The 16,082-nt window shown below is 46.6% G+C and overlaps 1 protein-coding gene across 8 annotated transcripts in view; it reads right to left on the minus strand.

Moving 5' to 3' along the window:
- Window positions 1–11,277: 11,277 nt before the first annotated feature.
- Window positions 11,278–16,082, minus strand: part of NAV2 (neuron navigator 2) — a 768,177-nt gene continuing 763,372 nt past the window's right edge. For all 8 annotated transcript variants that reach the window (XM_008004421.3, XM_073017808.1, XM_073017805.1 and 5 more), the window contains one exon: window positions 11,278–14,736. In XM_008004421.3, coding sequence (XP_008002612.3) covers window positions 14,611–14,736 — 126 coding nt within the window. In that variant the 3' untranslated portion in view covers window positions 11,278–14,610. The remainder of the gene's footprint in view (window positions 14,737–16,082) is intronic.

A 16,082-nucleotide genomic window follows, 5' to 3' on the forward strand; every position in this document is an offset into this window, starting at 1 on the left:
TGTTAACTTTGAGAAGTTTCTGAATTGCTTTTGTGTGCTATCTCGGAAATAGCTGAGTTTCCCTAAAACCGCTATTTTGAATTCTTGGTCAGGGAGTTCACCAATCGCCATGTCGTTAGGGCCAGTCACTGGATTTTTGCTTTCTCCTTTTGCATAGGTCATAGTCTCCTATGTTTTTTGTGGCTGTACGTCTGTGTCTTTACAATGAAGGCTTAGTTATTTATTCCAGTTTTCTCTGGTTTGTTCGGGTTTCTACGGGACATCCTTGCCTAGAGAAGCTTCGCGGCCAGGTCGCTTCCTTTTTTCGGCTCTAGGTGGCGCCCTAAACCCAGGTTCGCTTCGTCTCCAGTAAAAGGTGGGAGTGCGGCCTGTCCCAAATAGGGGAAGTCTCAAAAGGGTTATCCTGGCAGTGTGGGAAGGCTGGCTAGGGGTTTGCACCCAGGGCATCAGAGGAATGTACCTCCTACAGCATGGTGCTGCGGAACAGTCGCTCCGATGCGGCGTCTCCTTTGGCCGAGTTGCAGGGCAGAGTTTCCGGGCTGGGAGTGCCCTCGCCTCTCTCTGTCTCCGACTCTGCTCAGGGATGCCGCTTCCTTCAGTCACAGCCACACCCCGGCGGTAAGGCAAGGACAGGTCTCCTGCCAGGGGACTCGCGAAGGTGGGGGAGTTGGCGCACCCCCTCAGCTTCGGTCGTTCCAGTGTAGAAACCGTGCATTGGGAGAGATTCCGCAGGATCGGTGCCAGGCCGAAGGTGGGTGGGCGGAGGCGTCCTGAACCTGGAGGTCTCCTTCGCCCACCATCTGCCCGGAGGTTTTCCTCTTTTCTGTGGCCCTGGAACCGTCTCATCCTCAGACTCGAGCTCTGGGTTGCTGCTGCTGTGGATCTGGGCGCTGGGTGTTTGTTTCTTTCTGGTTGTCCGAGGGAGGGGGATTGGAAGCAGCTTGCCTGACGCTGCCATTTGGGAACTGGAACTCCCACGCTGCGAGTAAGGCTGCACGGTGCGCCACGCCCTCCACCGAGCCACACATGCTGCGGTGCTGTTCCAGGCCAGGAAGAGCTCCGATGGCATGATTTTGGGTTTTCCCTCAAATACTCAGAACTTTCCCACATCGGTGTCTGTACGCACATGTGTTCAATTTTGCTGACGCCACAACCATTCCTGCTTCTGGTAACGCTCTTCAGTTTTTCTTTAGCATCCTGTGCCACGCTTCTGGGTCTGTGTGGTCTGGGTGTAGCTGATGATCCCCGCACCCTAGCTCAACGAATGGGCACACAACCCAGGCACACGAATCCACAATAGGACCCACTGCGTAATAATCTGCAGGGCCCGGTGCAGATGAAAATGCAGGGCTCCTTGTTCCAAAAGTATTAAGAATCACAAAGCTTTGCCCAGAGGTTCATGCCTGTAATCCCAGCACCTTGGGAGGCTGAGGTGGGAGGATGGCTTGAGCTTAGGACTTTGAGGCTGCAGTGAGCCGAGATTGGGCCATTGCACTGAAGCCTGGGTGACAGAGAGTGAGACCCTTTCTTTTTTTCTTTTCTTTCTGAGATGGAGTCTCACTTTGTCACCCAGGCTGGAGTGCAGTGGCACGATCTCAGCTCACTGCACCCTCCAGCTCCCAGGTTCAAATGATTCTCCTGCCTCAGCCTCCCAAGTAGCTGGGATTACAGGTAGCTGCCAACATGTCCGGCTAATTTTTTGTTGTTGTTGTTGTATTTTTAGTAGAGACAGGGTTTCATTGTGTTGCCCAGGCTGGTCTGGAACTCCTGACCTCGGGTGATCCGCCCGCTTTGGCCTCCCCAAGTGCTGGGATTACAGGTGTCAGCCACCATGCCTAGCCCCTTTCTCTTAAAAAAATAAAAGGAAGAAGTGTTCCACTGAAAAAGTGACCAGAGCCAAGAGGCTCAGAAGCTGTAACTGAACCCAAAGTTTCTCCATCGCAGTGGTGCCTGAGGCAGGTCCAGCGCTCACTTGGGATACAGAGCAAAGAAAAGTGAAGGAAGCGAGGGGACGGGTCAGCAGTGAGGGAGGAATCACTGACACGTTGCCTTTGCTTCACACCTGACCGTCCTGAGCCCACAGATGGGGAGTGAGTCCCCACAGGTAATGCAGCAAGTTCATGGAAATGTCTACACTGAAACCCAGGTCCCCTAGCAGCAATCCCATCACAGGTAACTACCTTGGTCCTTACTAGACAGGAGGCCAGAAATAAATTCCAGCCTGGCAAGATCTGGGCAACAGCTATGGCTTGACTATGTCCCTCAAAGTCTGTGTGTTGGAAATGCAATCCCCAAGGCAACAGCGTTGGGAGGTGGGACCTTGGTGATTAGGTCATGGTGGCTCTGCCCTCACAGGTGGCTTAATGCTGTTATTGAAGGGGTGGGTTGTGGGTTAGTTTTTGCAAAAGTGGGTCCCTTGTAAAAGGATGAGTTGAGTCGCCTCACCCCCTTTTTCTCTTTCTTACCTTTCTGCCTTCTGCCATGGGATGACACGGCAAGAAGGTCCTTGCCCAGAATTTAGGCGCCTTGACCATAGACTTCTCACCCTCCACAAGAAATAAATATCTGTTCATTATAAATTACCCAGTCTCAGGTATTCTGTTATTGCAGCATAAAACAAAGACAGTGACCTTTTAAAAACAGCTGTGAAAATGATTTCAGTTCACTTAGGAAGAGTGGATGGCTAATGTCAGGGTTCAGAAAACGATATCCCGAAGTATGGTGTCTTGGCATGCTGAGTGCTTTGAACTGAATGACACTGAAAGGGTTTCATAAACAAAGTCTCTTTCTGTCCTTTTTCCTTTTTCCTTTTTCTTCTGCTAACCTTTCTCCTCCAAGTCAGGCCATAAAAACTAGAATTCCTTTTCCCCAAAGCCAGCCATAAAACCTAGAAGTATGACTTCAACTTTCCCCTGCCTTTCTGTGTAAGAGCTGTCCGTAAAGAAATTCTCTGACCTACCTTGTCTGATAGCAGATCATAAGACTCTTATTCCAGAAGGGACCTTGCCCCAAACCAGGGAGGAAGGAACGCCACACCGAGAGGCTAAGAAGAATCTGAACAGCCAGGCCTTGCTGGGTTTCCCCACTCAGCCTATTAGCGTTAGATCATACCCTCTCTGTCCAATTGTCCAATCACATTTCTACATGGCTGTGCATTCTTCATGGGGTCTAAGGCTAAAAATAGACAGTTTTCTCTTGAGTTTTAGGTCTTTATTCTGAAAGCTCCTGTGTCATATAACACTTTAAGTAAATTTGTTATGCCTTTATCTTGTTAATTTGTCCTTTGTTGTACGAGTGTCATTCGTCAGTCTTATGGTGGGTGAAGAAAGGTGTCATACCTTTCCACCCCTACACTGAGAAGAACACTTATAGCGTCAACTGCAGGTCAGTATTGTCATTTCTCTTTTACAGATGAGCAAGCTGAGCTCAGAGAGAGCTGCACCATTTGCCCAGGGTCGCAGCTTGCAAACAGTGGAGCCTTGATTTGACTCCAGAGCCTATGGGCCTAACTGCTCCCCTAGTTGCCTGGGAAGGGAAGTTAGAGCACTTGGATTCTTATTCTGGCAGCATCATTAGCTCAGGGTCCATTCTGAGACAGTTTCCCTTCCTAAGTGTCATAATACCTTCCGGGCCTCACCTGCAGGGCCAAGGCGGAATGCCAGTGAGGTCATGGATGTGAATGCATAGTCAGCGGTGGCTGGTAGGGGTGCAGGCTGGTGTAGGAGCAAGACTCCATGCTTTCTAGCAGGGCCTGGGTTCAAGTCCTTACTCTGTCTCTGATTAGCAAGACCTTGCCCAAGTTCCTTGACCAATCAGGAGAGAAAGGATATTGATACCAACCTCATGCGATAGTTATGCAGATCACATGGTCCATGAAGGCAGGCTGCTTGGCTTAAGAAGATGCCTGACACACATCAATTCCTTTTCCTATCCCCTTTATAGAGAATGTAGCTTCATTCTCCAAGCATGAGGTAGAGGGAAACATAGTATGCTCAACCTTCTGAGGGTCCTTTTGATTTTATTTTGAGATAGAGTCTCACTGTGTCGCCTAGGCTGGAGTGGAATGGCTCAATCTTGGCTCACTGCAACCTCTGCCTCTTGGGTTCAAGCGATTCTCCTGCCTCAGCCTCCCCAGTAGCTGGGATTATAGGCACGCACCACCATACCTGGCTAATTTTTGTATTTTTAGTAGAGATGGGGTTTTGCCGTGATGGCCAGGCCAGTCTCAAACTCCTGACCTCAGGTGATCCACTGGCCTCAGCCTCCTAAAGTGCTGGGATTATAGGTGTGAGCTACCAACCACACCGGGGTCCAATCCTTTTAAAAATACTCTACCTAACAGAGAGAGAGATGAATTTACTGCTTTGCAGGTCCACCAAGAAAGGCAGAGCCTGCCTGAGGATGGCATTACTTGGGCTTTGCTGCCCTCTTGTGGCCACTGTGAGGTGGAAAGCGCTGCCCCTAATCGCGGCCCTGGAATATGAATGAGTTGGGGGAGGACCCTACTCCTGATTCCCCACCCCAGGACATTCTGATCCAGCAGCAATAGGGGAGGTTCTGTGTCACTGGTGATGAGCCACATTAAGGAACCATTGAACTAGTCCAAGCCCTCATTAGAGAGGAAGACTATGTCCCTGAGAGTGGATAGGACTTCTCTGAGAGTAGCAGCTAGGGTAGGCTAAGTAACTCAGGTCTCCATACCTCAACACCCTTTCCACAATCTCCTCTGCCCAAGGCAATCCTTCCAGGTGAACAAAGCTCCCAAGACACCTGGACTCACCTGTCACCCAGGGCGAGGATTCGTCCGCTGCTTCGGTCAGGTCGTTCTCCAGCCTTTGTGTCTACTCCAGTAGTGATGGGGCGCTCAGTATCCCATTAAAGCAGCCTATTCCTGTGGCCCTTAGGACGTTTTCCTTTGTATGGGGTCCTGATGTGCCTCTCTGCATCCTCCCCTATTGGGCCTAATTCTGCCCTCAGAGGCTCTGCAGCTCCATCCTCTGACTCCTGCAGAGACTGCGGCGGCAAGCAGTCAGAGCTGGGAGGATGAAGAAGATGGAGTCAGTGTTTCATGGAGTCTGGCACACGTGATGCATCACCTTCCTCAATCCTGCATGACAGAGTGGGTACTTAAGACAAAACTCAGGCATAGGGGGGTGGCATTAACTTGTCCAAGCTCATACGTCGGTTAGTGTCAAGGTGGACACAGACAGTATCCTCGATTTATGGATTCAGGATCTGACCTACTACTGAGAATTCAAGCAGTGAGTTAGAGACGGGGTGAAGGCCAAAGCCAGGGCTCAGGGGCAGCTGTCTCAGCTGCACTGCAGCTTTCACTGGGTTCGGTGGCCAGGTGGGCAGCCTGGGGTCGTGTTTACTTTCTAAAAACCTTCTGGTGCACAAAACACGTATAGCTCAAAGGTCTACAACAAAGCAAACACTTGTGTCACCACCACCTGTCTTGGTCTGTTAAGGATGCCATAACAGAACTACCATAAACTGGGTGGCTTTTAAACAACAGAAAATTTTTTCTTCCAGATCCGGAGGCCGGGAAGCCCATAATCAAGGCACCAGCAGACCTGGCGTCTGGTGAGGGATGGCTGTCTGGTTCATAGATGGCTTCTGTGCTCTGTGTCCTCACATGGTGGAAGGGACTAGCTAGCTCTGTGGCTTCTTTTTTAAGGGCACGAATCTCATTCATGACAGCAGATTCCTCATGACCCCATCACCTGGTAAGGGCCCATTTCCTTATATGAACACATTGGGATTTAGGTTTCACTGTATTAATTTTGGAGGGATACAAACACTCATACCACCCGAGTCAAGAAAGAGGACACGTGCCAGCGCCCCAAAGCACCTTTCCACCCCTCCCAACTGCTGCCCCTCCCTTCTTGCTTTCCTTTATATTTCTATGACCTAAGCCTGCACTCACTCCTGAAGGCTATTGTGAACTTCATAGGCGTGGAATCATACATTTGGCATCAGTTTATGTCTGGCGGTTTTCACTCAACATTTACTTAACATTCATCCACACACATTTTCACTGTGGGGTGATAGTGACGGATCATAATTTCATTTGTCCTTCTACTGTCAGCAGACATGTGGGTTCTTTCCAGTTTTTGTAATTATGAATAGTGCTGCTATGAACATTTGTGTCTATGTTTCTTGGCCCATATATGTCTGCTTTTCTGTTGGATAAATGATTGTGCTAGTTTCCTAGGGCTACCATAACTAAGTACCACCCCCAAGGTGACTTCAAACAATGGAAGCTTATTCTCTCGAGGTTTTGGATGACGGAGGTCTGAAGTCAGGGTGTCTGTCAGCAGGGCTATGTTCCCTCTGAGACTCGGGTAGAATCCTTGCTTCTACCTGACTCCTTTCTGTGCCTCCATTTTCCCATGGCATTTGTCTCTTGGATCTTCACATTGTCTTCTTATGAGGAAACTAGTCAGATTAGATGAAAGGCCTACCCTACTCTAGTGAGACCCCATCTTAATTAATTATACCTGCAATCACCTTGGCCCTAAATAAGGCCACATTCTGTGCTGGGGTTTAGGATTTCAACCTGTCTTTTTGGGGGACACAGCTTAACCCATAACAATAACTAAGAGGAATTGCCGAGTTGTCTTAGCAGATCCTGAGAAAGGAGTTGAGTGCAGATCATTTGTGCTGTGGTGCCAGGAAGCACGGCTGAGGGTAGGGCCCAGGACTAGGCTCTCCTGAGGCAAATGAGGCCAGTGGGTGCAAAATTTAAAGAGGACTCCCAGGGCTGTGTCCTCAGTGCCTGACTCAACTCCTCATCATTCCAGCTCTGAGGGAGGGAGTAGGCAAAACGTGAGAAGGAAGGGAGAAATTCCCATCGAGTTTCCTTCATTACGACTGTGGGCAACGTGGGGTTCAGTCCCATTGGAGATCCTCTAATGCACCTGGTGGAAGGTGCCTCCCATGCCTCCCACTTGCCCCACAGAAGGGTGAGAAAGCTGGGCATAGGCTGCCCCTGGGCCACTAAGTCCCTAGTTCTTGTGGGCTGCTCTGGCCTGGGGCTGGACAAGCTTCTGCGGCACTGGAGAAAGGTCCCAGGTAGAGAAGCTGAGAGACACAGGTGCTTGAGATGGGCCGCTGTGAGCGTGTCAGGAGTTGTCCACTGGGGAGTTGTCCACTGGAAATTCGGGTGAAGTCAGGCTGAAGGGGTACAAATTAAGGGTTTTTTTTTTTTTTTTTTTTTTTTGGAGACAGTCTCACTCTGTCACCCAGGCTGGAGTACAATGGTGCGGTCTCGGCTCACTGCAACCTCCACCTCCCGGGTTCAAGCGATTCTCCTGCCTCAGCCTCCTGAGTAGCTGGGATTACAGAAGACTGCTACCATGCCTGGCTAATTTTTGTATTTTTAGTAGAGACAGGGTTTCACCATGTTGGCCAGGCTGGTCTTGAACTGCTGACCTCGTGATCTGCCCGCCTCCGCCTCCCAAAGTGCTGGGATTACAGGCGTGAGCCACTGGGCCCAGCCCAAATTAAGGAATTATTGATGTCTGCCACAACCCATCTGTTATACGCCAGACACATGTATTCCAGCTATTGGGCATTCAACAATAAATTACCACAGGCACAGTGGCTCACACCTGTAACCTCAGCACTTTGGGAGGCTGAGGCTGGAGGATCACTTGAGGCCAGGAGTTTGACACCAGCCAGGGCAACATAGTGAGACCCCATCTCTACACAAATATTTTTTTAAAATTAGCTGGGACCAGTCATGGTGGCTCACACCTGTCATCCCAGCAATTTGGGAGGCCGAGGCAGGTGGATCACTTGAGGACAGTAGTTCCAGACCAACCTGGCCAACATAGCAAAACCCCATCTCTACTAAAAATGCAAAAAATTAGCTGGGTGTGGTGGCATGCACTTGTAATCCCAGCTACTTGGGAGGTTGAGCCAAAAGAATCACTTGAACCTGGGAGGTGGAGGTTGCAGTGAGCCAAGATTGCATCACTGCACTCCAGCCTGGGCGATAGAGTGAGACTCCATCTCAAAAAAAAAAAAAAAAGCTGGGTTCAGTGTGGTCCCAGCTACTCAGGAGGCTGGGGCAGGAGGATCGATTGAGCCCAGGAGGTGGAGGCTGCAGTGAGCTATAATCACGCTGCTGCACTCAAGCCTGGGTGACAGAGTAAGACCCAGTCTCAAAAACAAAAACCAACAAACAACAAATAATGGCTGACAGTTGAAAATTTATACTGTTTCCTAGATGACAGTGCTCTAACACAAAATGTCTTTCCTGAGCTGGTGCCTTAATTACACTAACCTTTAAGAGGTCAGTCCAACCTTCAGCTTTGGAGTAAAACCCAGTGGATCCCATTGTCATGTGTTCTTTGTCACATTTTCTTTGCTTCTGAGACATTATTCATGATTCCATATAGCAAAGAAAGTGTGTGTTGGGTTTACTTCAGGGATGTCTATCCTGTTCTTTTTAACTATTTGTCAATTCTTATACCAATACCATAAGGTCTTAATGACCTTTATAATAAGTCTTGATTTTTGGTAGAAAAATTTCTCTCTTCTTGTTTCTCTTCATTGGCTGTGCTTCACCTGTTGCATTTCCTTGTAAGTTTTAGAATCATTTTGTCAATTCGATAAAAACCCTGTTGAGCTTTTAAATGAGATTGCATCAGATCTATAGTCCATCTTGCAGGGATTGATGTGTTCACAACATGTATTCTAATGCATAAGCATAATATTTTCCTACTTTTATTTGGGGTTTAATTTCTCTCAACAATGGTTAATAGATTTCTTTATAGAAGTCTTGCACACTTTATATTGCATTTATTCTGAGGTATTTGATATTTTCACTCTTAATTGGTTTTTTTTTTTTTTTTGAGACGGAGTCTCGCTCTGTCACCCAGGCTGGAGTGCAGTGGTGAGATCTCAGCTCACTGCAAGCTCTGCTTCCCAGGTTCACGCCATTCTCCGGCCTCAGCCGCCCAAGTAGCTGGGACTACAGGTGCCCACCACCACACCTGGCTAATTTTTTCTATTTTTTAGTAGACACGGGGTTTCACCGTGTTAGCCAGGATGGTCTCTATCTCCTGACCTCGTGATCCACCCACCTTGGCCTCCCAAAGTGCTGGGATTACAGGCCTGAGCCACTGCTCCCGGCCTAAATTGGCATTCTTAAAAATGTAAAACTTCTGGCTGCATATAGATGTTCAACTGATTTTTGTGTACTGACTTTGAAAACTTAGTTACCTTATTATTTCTAATAACTTACCAGTGAATTCTGTTGCATAATCTAAGTACAAAGTGTTACCTGTGAATAAAGACTGTTGAATTTCTTCCTTTTCCAATCCTCATAACTTATTTTTCTTGTTTCTCTGTATTGACTAGGATCTCTACCACAATATTCAGTGGTGGTAAGAGACATCTTTATCTGTTTCTTAATCTGCAAGGAAAAACATTTAACATCTTACCATTAAATATGATGCTTTATGTAGTTCTTGCTTTTAAATAATTTTTTTCCTTGCAAATTTTATTTCAGACACGTTGACTACAGCTCTGTGGGAAACCCTGAGGCACAGTACTCAACAAGACATACCTGAACCCCTGATCCACAGAAGCTGTTAGAAAATGTTCTGCTGTAAGCTGCCAAATTTGGGGTTAATTTGTTACACAAGCAATAAAGAGCTAATGCAGAAAGGATGTGTAATCCTCCATCAAAGTCCAACCTAAGCTGAGTGTAGCTTAGCGTAGCAGTAAAGGCATGGGTTTTGAATCAGATATACCAAGAATTCCATTTCTACTATGTATTAATTTAACATTACTCAGCCTCAGTATTCTTACCTGTAAAATAGAGATAATTACACCTATCTCTTAGAGTTGCTGTAATTATATGTGATAGAGTGAAATTTTCTGTATATTTGGTACCCAGTGAGTACGTAAATGCAGTTCCTGTCTTTCCCCCCGCCTTTTTTTTTTGACAGAGTCTCGCTCTGTTGCCCAGGCTGGAGTACAGTGATGCGATTCTTGGCTCACTGCAACCTCTGTCTCCTTGGTTCAAGCAATTCTCGTGCCTTGGCCTCCTGAGTAGCTGGGACTACAGGTACGTGCCACCATGCCTGGCTAATTTTTAGTATTTTTTGTAGAGACGGGGTTTCGCCATGTTGCCCAGGCTGGTCTCAAACTCCTGGGCTCAGGTCATCCACCTGCCTTGGCCTCCCAAAGTGTTGGGAATACAGGCGTGCGCCACCACACCTGGTTCTTCCCTTCTCTTTAAAAAGCCATCTGTCCACCATGCCCTTTATGTATGCTGGTCGTACTTCCTCGGTAACCTCAGAATATATCATGGAGCAATGGGATAGAATGTTTGACGTGGAATTTTGGAATTCAGGACATCTAGTTGTCAAACCATTGTACTACCCCTCCTGTATTATTTTTTTGACAGGGATTAAAACTGCCCATGCTAAATATCTGAATTCTTTACCTCCTCCCTGGTTGGGCCACTGTTGTATGTTAAGAGTGAGACACTTCATGTCGTGAGCAGTTCAGCCAACCATGTGGGATCAATTTCACTGTGAACCCACAGGACTCCAAACCGTGCCTTTTTTGTTGCTGCTATTCAAAGTGAATGCTGAGATGTAAGGTCATCTCCCACTGCCTGTGTCTGTTACGGATGTGAGCTGCGATGTGGCAGGAGGCCCCCAAGATTAGAAGGCAGCCTGGCAAGGCAGGACTGTCAGAAGATGGGGCTGAAACTCCAACTCACTTCTTGGCTATAGGTTCCTTGGCACATCATTTTCTGTTTTTTTCACTTGTAAAATGGGAGTAAGAATACCTCTCTGGCATCATTTTGCATTATATTGAGTATTTGGGAAAGTATTTGGAAATTAGTAGGCACTCAATACATTAAAAAAAATCCTTTTCATGCCAACGGGTTGACTTAGGGGGCTGGCTGGACACTGATGTTGCTTGCCACTCCATGTGTGGTCCAGGCACTAGAGCACTGGTATTGCCTAGGAGTTTGTTAGAAATTGAGGATCCACCAGATCCCTGGTGATTCATAAAGTCCGAGAGGATCTGAAATTCTACAGTTCTAACAAGTTCCACAGGAGTGGCAAAAAGACCTGAGAAACTGAGAAGAGTCGGGATATGGATGGCATATTAGCCAAGATGGGTTTGCAAAGGTTTTGGGTTTTCCCTGCATTTGCTGCATCCAGATAAGACTGACTTGCTTTTAGCATGAAATTAAACTCTTATGAGGACTTGCTCTAGCACAGACAAGCCAAACCACTAATCTGAATAAATAAGCATCAATTTTATTGAATCATGAATAATTTAAGACTGGTACAATCATCAGCTTTCTTCTCTATGACATGGGGCATGATGTCCAGCAGATCATTGGCAAATCCAAAAACCTCATGACAAATGAAAATTAAATAGGTGAGGAGAGAGAGAGGAGAGGAGGAGGAAGGGGAGGGAGGATGGAAACATACCGTACACAAAATACTCAATTCCTAGTTTTCTCTTTAAAAATGGCTAGAAAAAATTCATCAAAATGCAGCACTTTAATCAATTATTTACAATTTCTATGTTACAATGAAAAAATGTACATCTTATAGAACATATTTCATAAACTGCTCCACTGGAAACAACTAGATCAAAACAGCAAACCTTCCATTTAATATCCACAAAGCTGGATTATTTTTCCTTTTTGAAGTAGATTCGCCACAATCAAATTTGAATACAGAGAATTTTGAAGTTTAAGCATCAAACAACAAAGTAAAAGTCCCCAAGATACAACAAAGATCTAGGCAAGTCTTGTTCCTGTCCCACTCCCACCCCACCCCTAATTAAACTTAAAAGGTATTCCCATTTCACTTATGGCCTGTATCATTCTTGGCAGTTTGGGAAAAGAACTTTTGGCTTCCATTGGTAACTCAACATAAATGTTGCATAGAATTTATACATTTCAAAATTGCCCTAACTGTAGAAAAGGCAAAATGGAAGCATTTCCAATAGAGCCCTAAATGAGTACAAAGTCACTTTGTCAAAGGTGAGTGGCACTAAAGTAAAAATATGACCAAAGTAAGAAATGTGCATATTAGACAACCCTGCTTCCCGAAACTTTAGGAAGGACACTGAGTTGTGAGTCACACAAGGGCTATGCTACTTGAAGTCAATGTTCACCAATCAGGCAGCACCAGGTACAGAAGTCTTGGTTCTGAACCTGGACCCAGTGGGAGGGAAGTCCGTGGGAGAGGGGAGAAGAGAATGACAAGAGAGGATGTCATATTAAAAAAAGGTTTCAAACAATATTGGCAGGTGCCTACTCACAAGGTGATTGGAAAACTGCCCACGAGGAGAAGTCAACTTTACCTCCTCCTAAATTCACAGTACGCGAGTGTAGGGTCATTGCTGGGAGATAAATTGTCTAAGGAGGGCCACCCTTCAGGTTTACCAGAAATCTTAAGGTTTGGCCCCCCTGGTCACAGGCTAAATATATGGTTTGAAAGTTTTATTAAAAACAAAACAGAACAAGACACACTCACTCCCAGATGACTAATGAAGGCTAAGCAGAATAGTCTGAATTTGCTGAGATTAAAGCAGGGACAGTGTTGAAAAGTTTTCCTTTCACTAGTGGGACACATTCCCCTTCTCTTTTTAAAGAGGAAGAACATGGTGTCATCCAATACGAAGTGAGCAGTTTCGGGTCAAACTCTTATGGTAAGAAACCAAAAAAAGATGCCAAGAGACAAATCTTCAGAAATAGAAATGCAAAAGATGGAATAAAAACCCTGATCATTAAAACAGAGACACCTTTGCTGGTGTCCCATAGAGATTCTCTTTATAAAACAGAAACAAACAACTCAAAAATTTATCATACTTCGTAACGAAAATACCAGTATGTTGAAGACGCAGCAGACCGGGTTTCTATTAGAGCAAGTATCAGCAAGGTCATGTAGACTGTAGAAGCTTTTGCCTTCTCCTGTACCAGACAGATCCCTGTCCAGTTGGGTTGTCAGCTGGAGACTGATGAGAACCTAAAAAATGGATCTTTTTTTCTTTTCTTTTTCCCATGGTCACGCATCCACACGAATGAGTCTTTCGGATAGAAAAGTCACAGCAACTTGAGTTCTCCTAATGAACAGATGACTTTTTAGCCCTGTTTGTTTCAATGGGGAAAACAATGACAAAAAAAACAAACCCCAGGCAGGCACAACACTTATGTAAAACGAACACAGTTAGTACAAAACCAGTAAGGCATCACTTTGGGAAGGTCAGCACCGAAGAGGTCAGGCAAGGCTCGTCCAGACGGGGCTTCTGGGAGGGGGTGACCCTCACCCTTGTTGAGCTGCGTCATGTTGGTTCTGAGGAAAGTGCAAGTCTTTTGCGGGGTGACCTCATCACTCCACCGGAAGCTGGGGCGGGGGGCGCTGGAGGTGTTGGTGTGTGTTCTAAACCCTCAAGGATGAGAAGGGAAGGCAAGGTCCATGGCTCACCCACATGTCGAGGACTGGGTCCTCATCCATTTTAAAGGACACAGATGCCCCCAGCCCTAGCAGGAGGAGGCGAGTGTGTAGGACTGTGAGGATGGACAACTAAAAACCAAAACTGAGCAGGACCAAACCGAAACTCAACTCCTGCGGTTCTTACTTTCACCAAAGGATTGATTCTGACCAAGAGGGGAAGGGGGAAAAAAATCTTCAAAAATCAATGCATCAGAAAGGAAGAAACTCAACCTCATTTTCAAAAGGTAATCTGTTCTCCAAAGTAGAACAAGTCTCACTATACACAGTGTTTGCAGAAAAAACCAAACAAACAAAAAAAACACCACCTGATTCATTCATATATCAGAAGGAAACAGACGCATGCCGTTCTGCACTGACAGCTACATCCACTCGCTCACACTCTCACTCCTTCACTCTCTCACGGATTAATCGGAGGCTGATGGACCTGAATGGGGTGGTTGGATTGAAACAGGCAAAATACCTCTCAAGTAAGGAAAGCACCATTTAAAAAACATGAAAGCATGGTTTATTTTCTCCTAAGGTTTCCCTGTGTCGTAGCTCTGTAGTGCGTTGAACGTGACCAAAGCAAGCACCCTGGTTAGCACCAGTTCTCCCTGTGGCCGGCTGTGCAGGAGGGTGGGTGGTGTGGCTCTGAAACCCAGTCTGGAGGGTCTGTGCTGAGGGGAAGCCATGCTTCTCTGTGTTTCCAACTTTGCTCCAGTCTCTTCTGTCTCTGGGAAGCTTATGTCAGGATGCTGTTTGGTTTCAGAGCTTCATGTGGGTTCTATTTTTTTTTTGTCTCTCTTTTCATTTCAACGGCGATGATCCTTTCCCGAGAAGTATCTTCAGTGTCTTAGGGAGGTCACAGCAACAAGGCAAAACAATAATTAAAGTACAACCGAAGGTAGTGCAGTTCTCGCTGTGGAAGGAAGCGGTCCGCAGGCAGCTGGCCCAGGATGCCTGCACCCAGGTCGAGGCTGAAGGATGAGGGGTCTCGGTGTTCCCGCAGCTTTAGGGCTACGGCTGGGGGCTGGCTCAGGAAGTCAACTTCAGGATGATGTTGGGGATGCAGGTGGAACGGGGCGAGGAGAAGAGGAGGGCACTGGGCTCCAGGCCCCTGTCACAGAGTGGACTCCAAAGAGGAGTCCAAGATGTCATCATGATGGCTGTTACTGTTGGAGTCGCTGTCATAGCTCTGGGGGCTGGAGTAGTTGGCTGCCTCCTGCAGCCTCATCAGCATGTTCATCTAGGGGAAGAGTGGAGAAGCATGAGCTGCTTTCTGTCTAGTTGGCTGCCCACCCTGAACTCCTAGAAGGTCATGCCACCTCCTCCAGACTCACCTGGGATAACAGCCCACAGTGGAGGCAGTGGACAAGAACATGGACTTTGGGCCAGGCTTCCAGGGTTCAAATCCCAACTTCACCAATTACTAGCTGCATGACTTTGAACACGTTACTTAACCTCTTCATACTTGTTTCTTTACTGGTCAAATGTGAATAATAATAGTACCTGCCCTATAATGTTATGGAGTGGATTGAGTTAATGTATGTAGAGCACTGAAAACAAAATGATGCTCTCTATACATATTATATTTATTTTTTATTTAGGAGGGGCACCCCTTTCAGGTATAGCCCTTGGCCTGGATGAAGGTGTGGCTGCGTGTCCTGGCTCCTGGAACTTGGCATCAGCGTCACCAACATCTGAAGCACACGGACCCCCTCCCACTTCGACAGGCATCAAACCTGTCTCTTTTCCTTGCTCTGGCCAGGTCAGACTGGAGCCAACTGTGCTCCAGCTCCTGTGGAAGCCTTGGCAGGGAGGTGAGGGGAAGTGCCAGTTACAAGCAAAGCAACCGAGTGCAAAGAGCCTTCGCTTGTGGTTCAGGAATCTCTGGGCAAGTTACCTAAGGTATCTGAGCCACCAGTTTGTCATCTATGGAATGGGGAGAATGGCAACACTTCTCATAGGGTTGAAGTAGGCAGTAAAATGATATAATGTGTATTAAACCCTTAGAAGAGGGGATGGCCTGGCATATAGTAAGTGCTTAATAAATGTCATCTGTTGTCATCACCATGTAACTTAAAGAAAAGAGTTTAACGACAGTGTTCTTGAATGTGCCCTTGTTTACGTTCTACGGGTCACTTGTTTGGGAGTGGGGAGAGGGAATAAAAGCTACTTTTATTTATAACTGTAAATTGTGTGTATGTATTGTATATTTTATATAGCAAGTAAGTCAGGAATATGGGGCCTGAGCTAAGGCCAAGATGTGGTGCAGCTGGGCGTACAATCCAGCTGCCCCTCAGGATGCTTTGCAGAGTCTACCCAGATGTGCCAGGCTGCAGAAGTACCATCATCTGGTGTCCATCTGCACAGACATAACCAGGGAAGAGGCAGAGCTGAAGTACAATGGACAATCCTTGGCAACTGGGATTACTTATTTACTCATTAAACACTCCCAATATGTCCACAGTATATGTTCTGGAACAAAAACAAATAAATCCTGTTCTCATGAAGGTCTCAGTCTTGTGAGTGAGAAAGATTAACACATAAGAGAGCTATGATAATAGAGACACATGGCCCTGGGCAGAAAGA

This window comes from Chlorocebus sabaeus, chromosome 1 (genome assembly GCF_047675955.1).
Source record: "Chlorocebus sabaeus isolate Y175 chromosome 1, mChlSab1.0.hap1, whole genome shotgun sequence".
NCBI classification, from domain to species: Eukaryota; Metazoa; Chordata; class Mammalia; order Primates; family Cercopithecidae; genus Chlorocebus; species Chlorocebus sabaeus.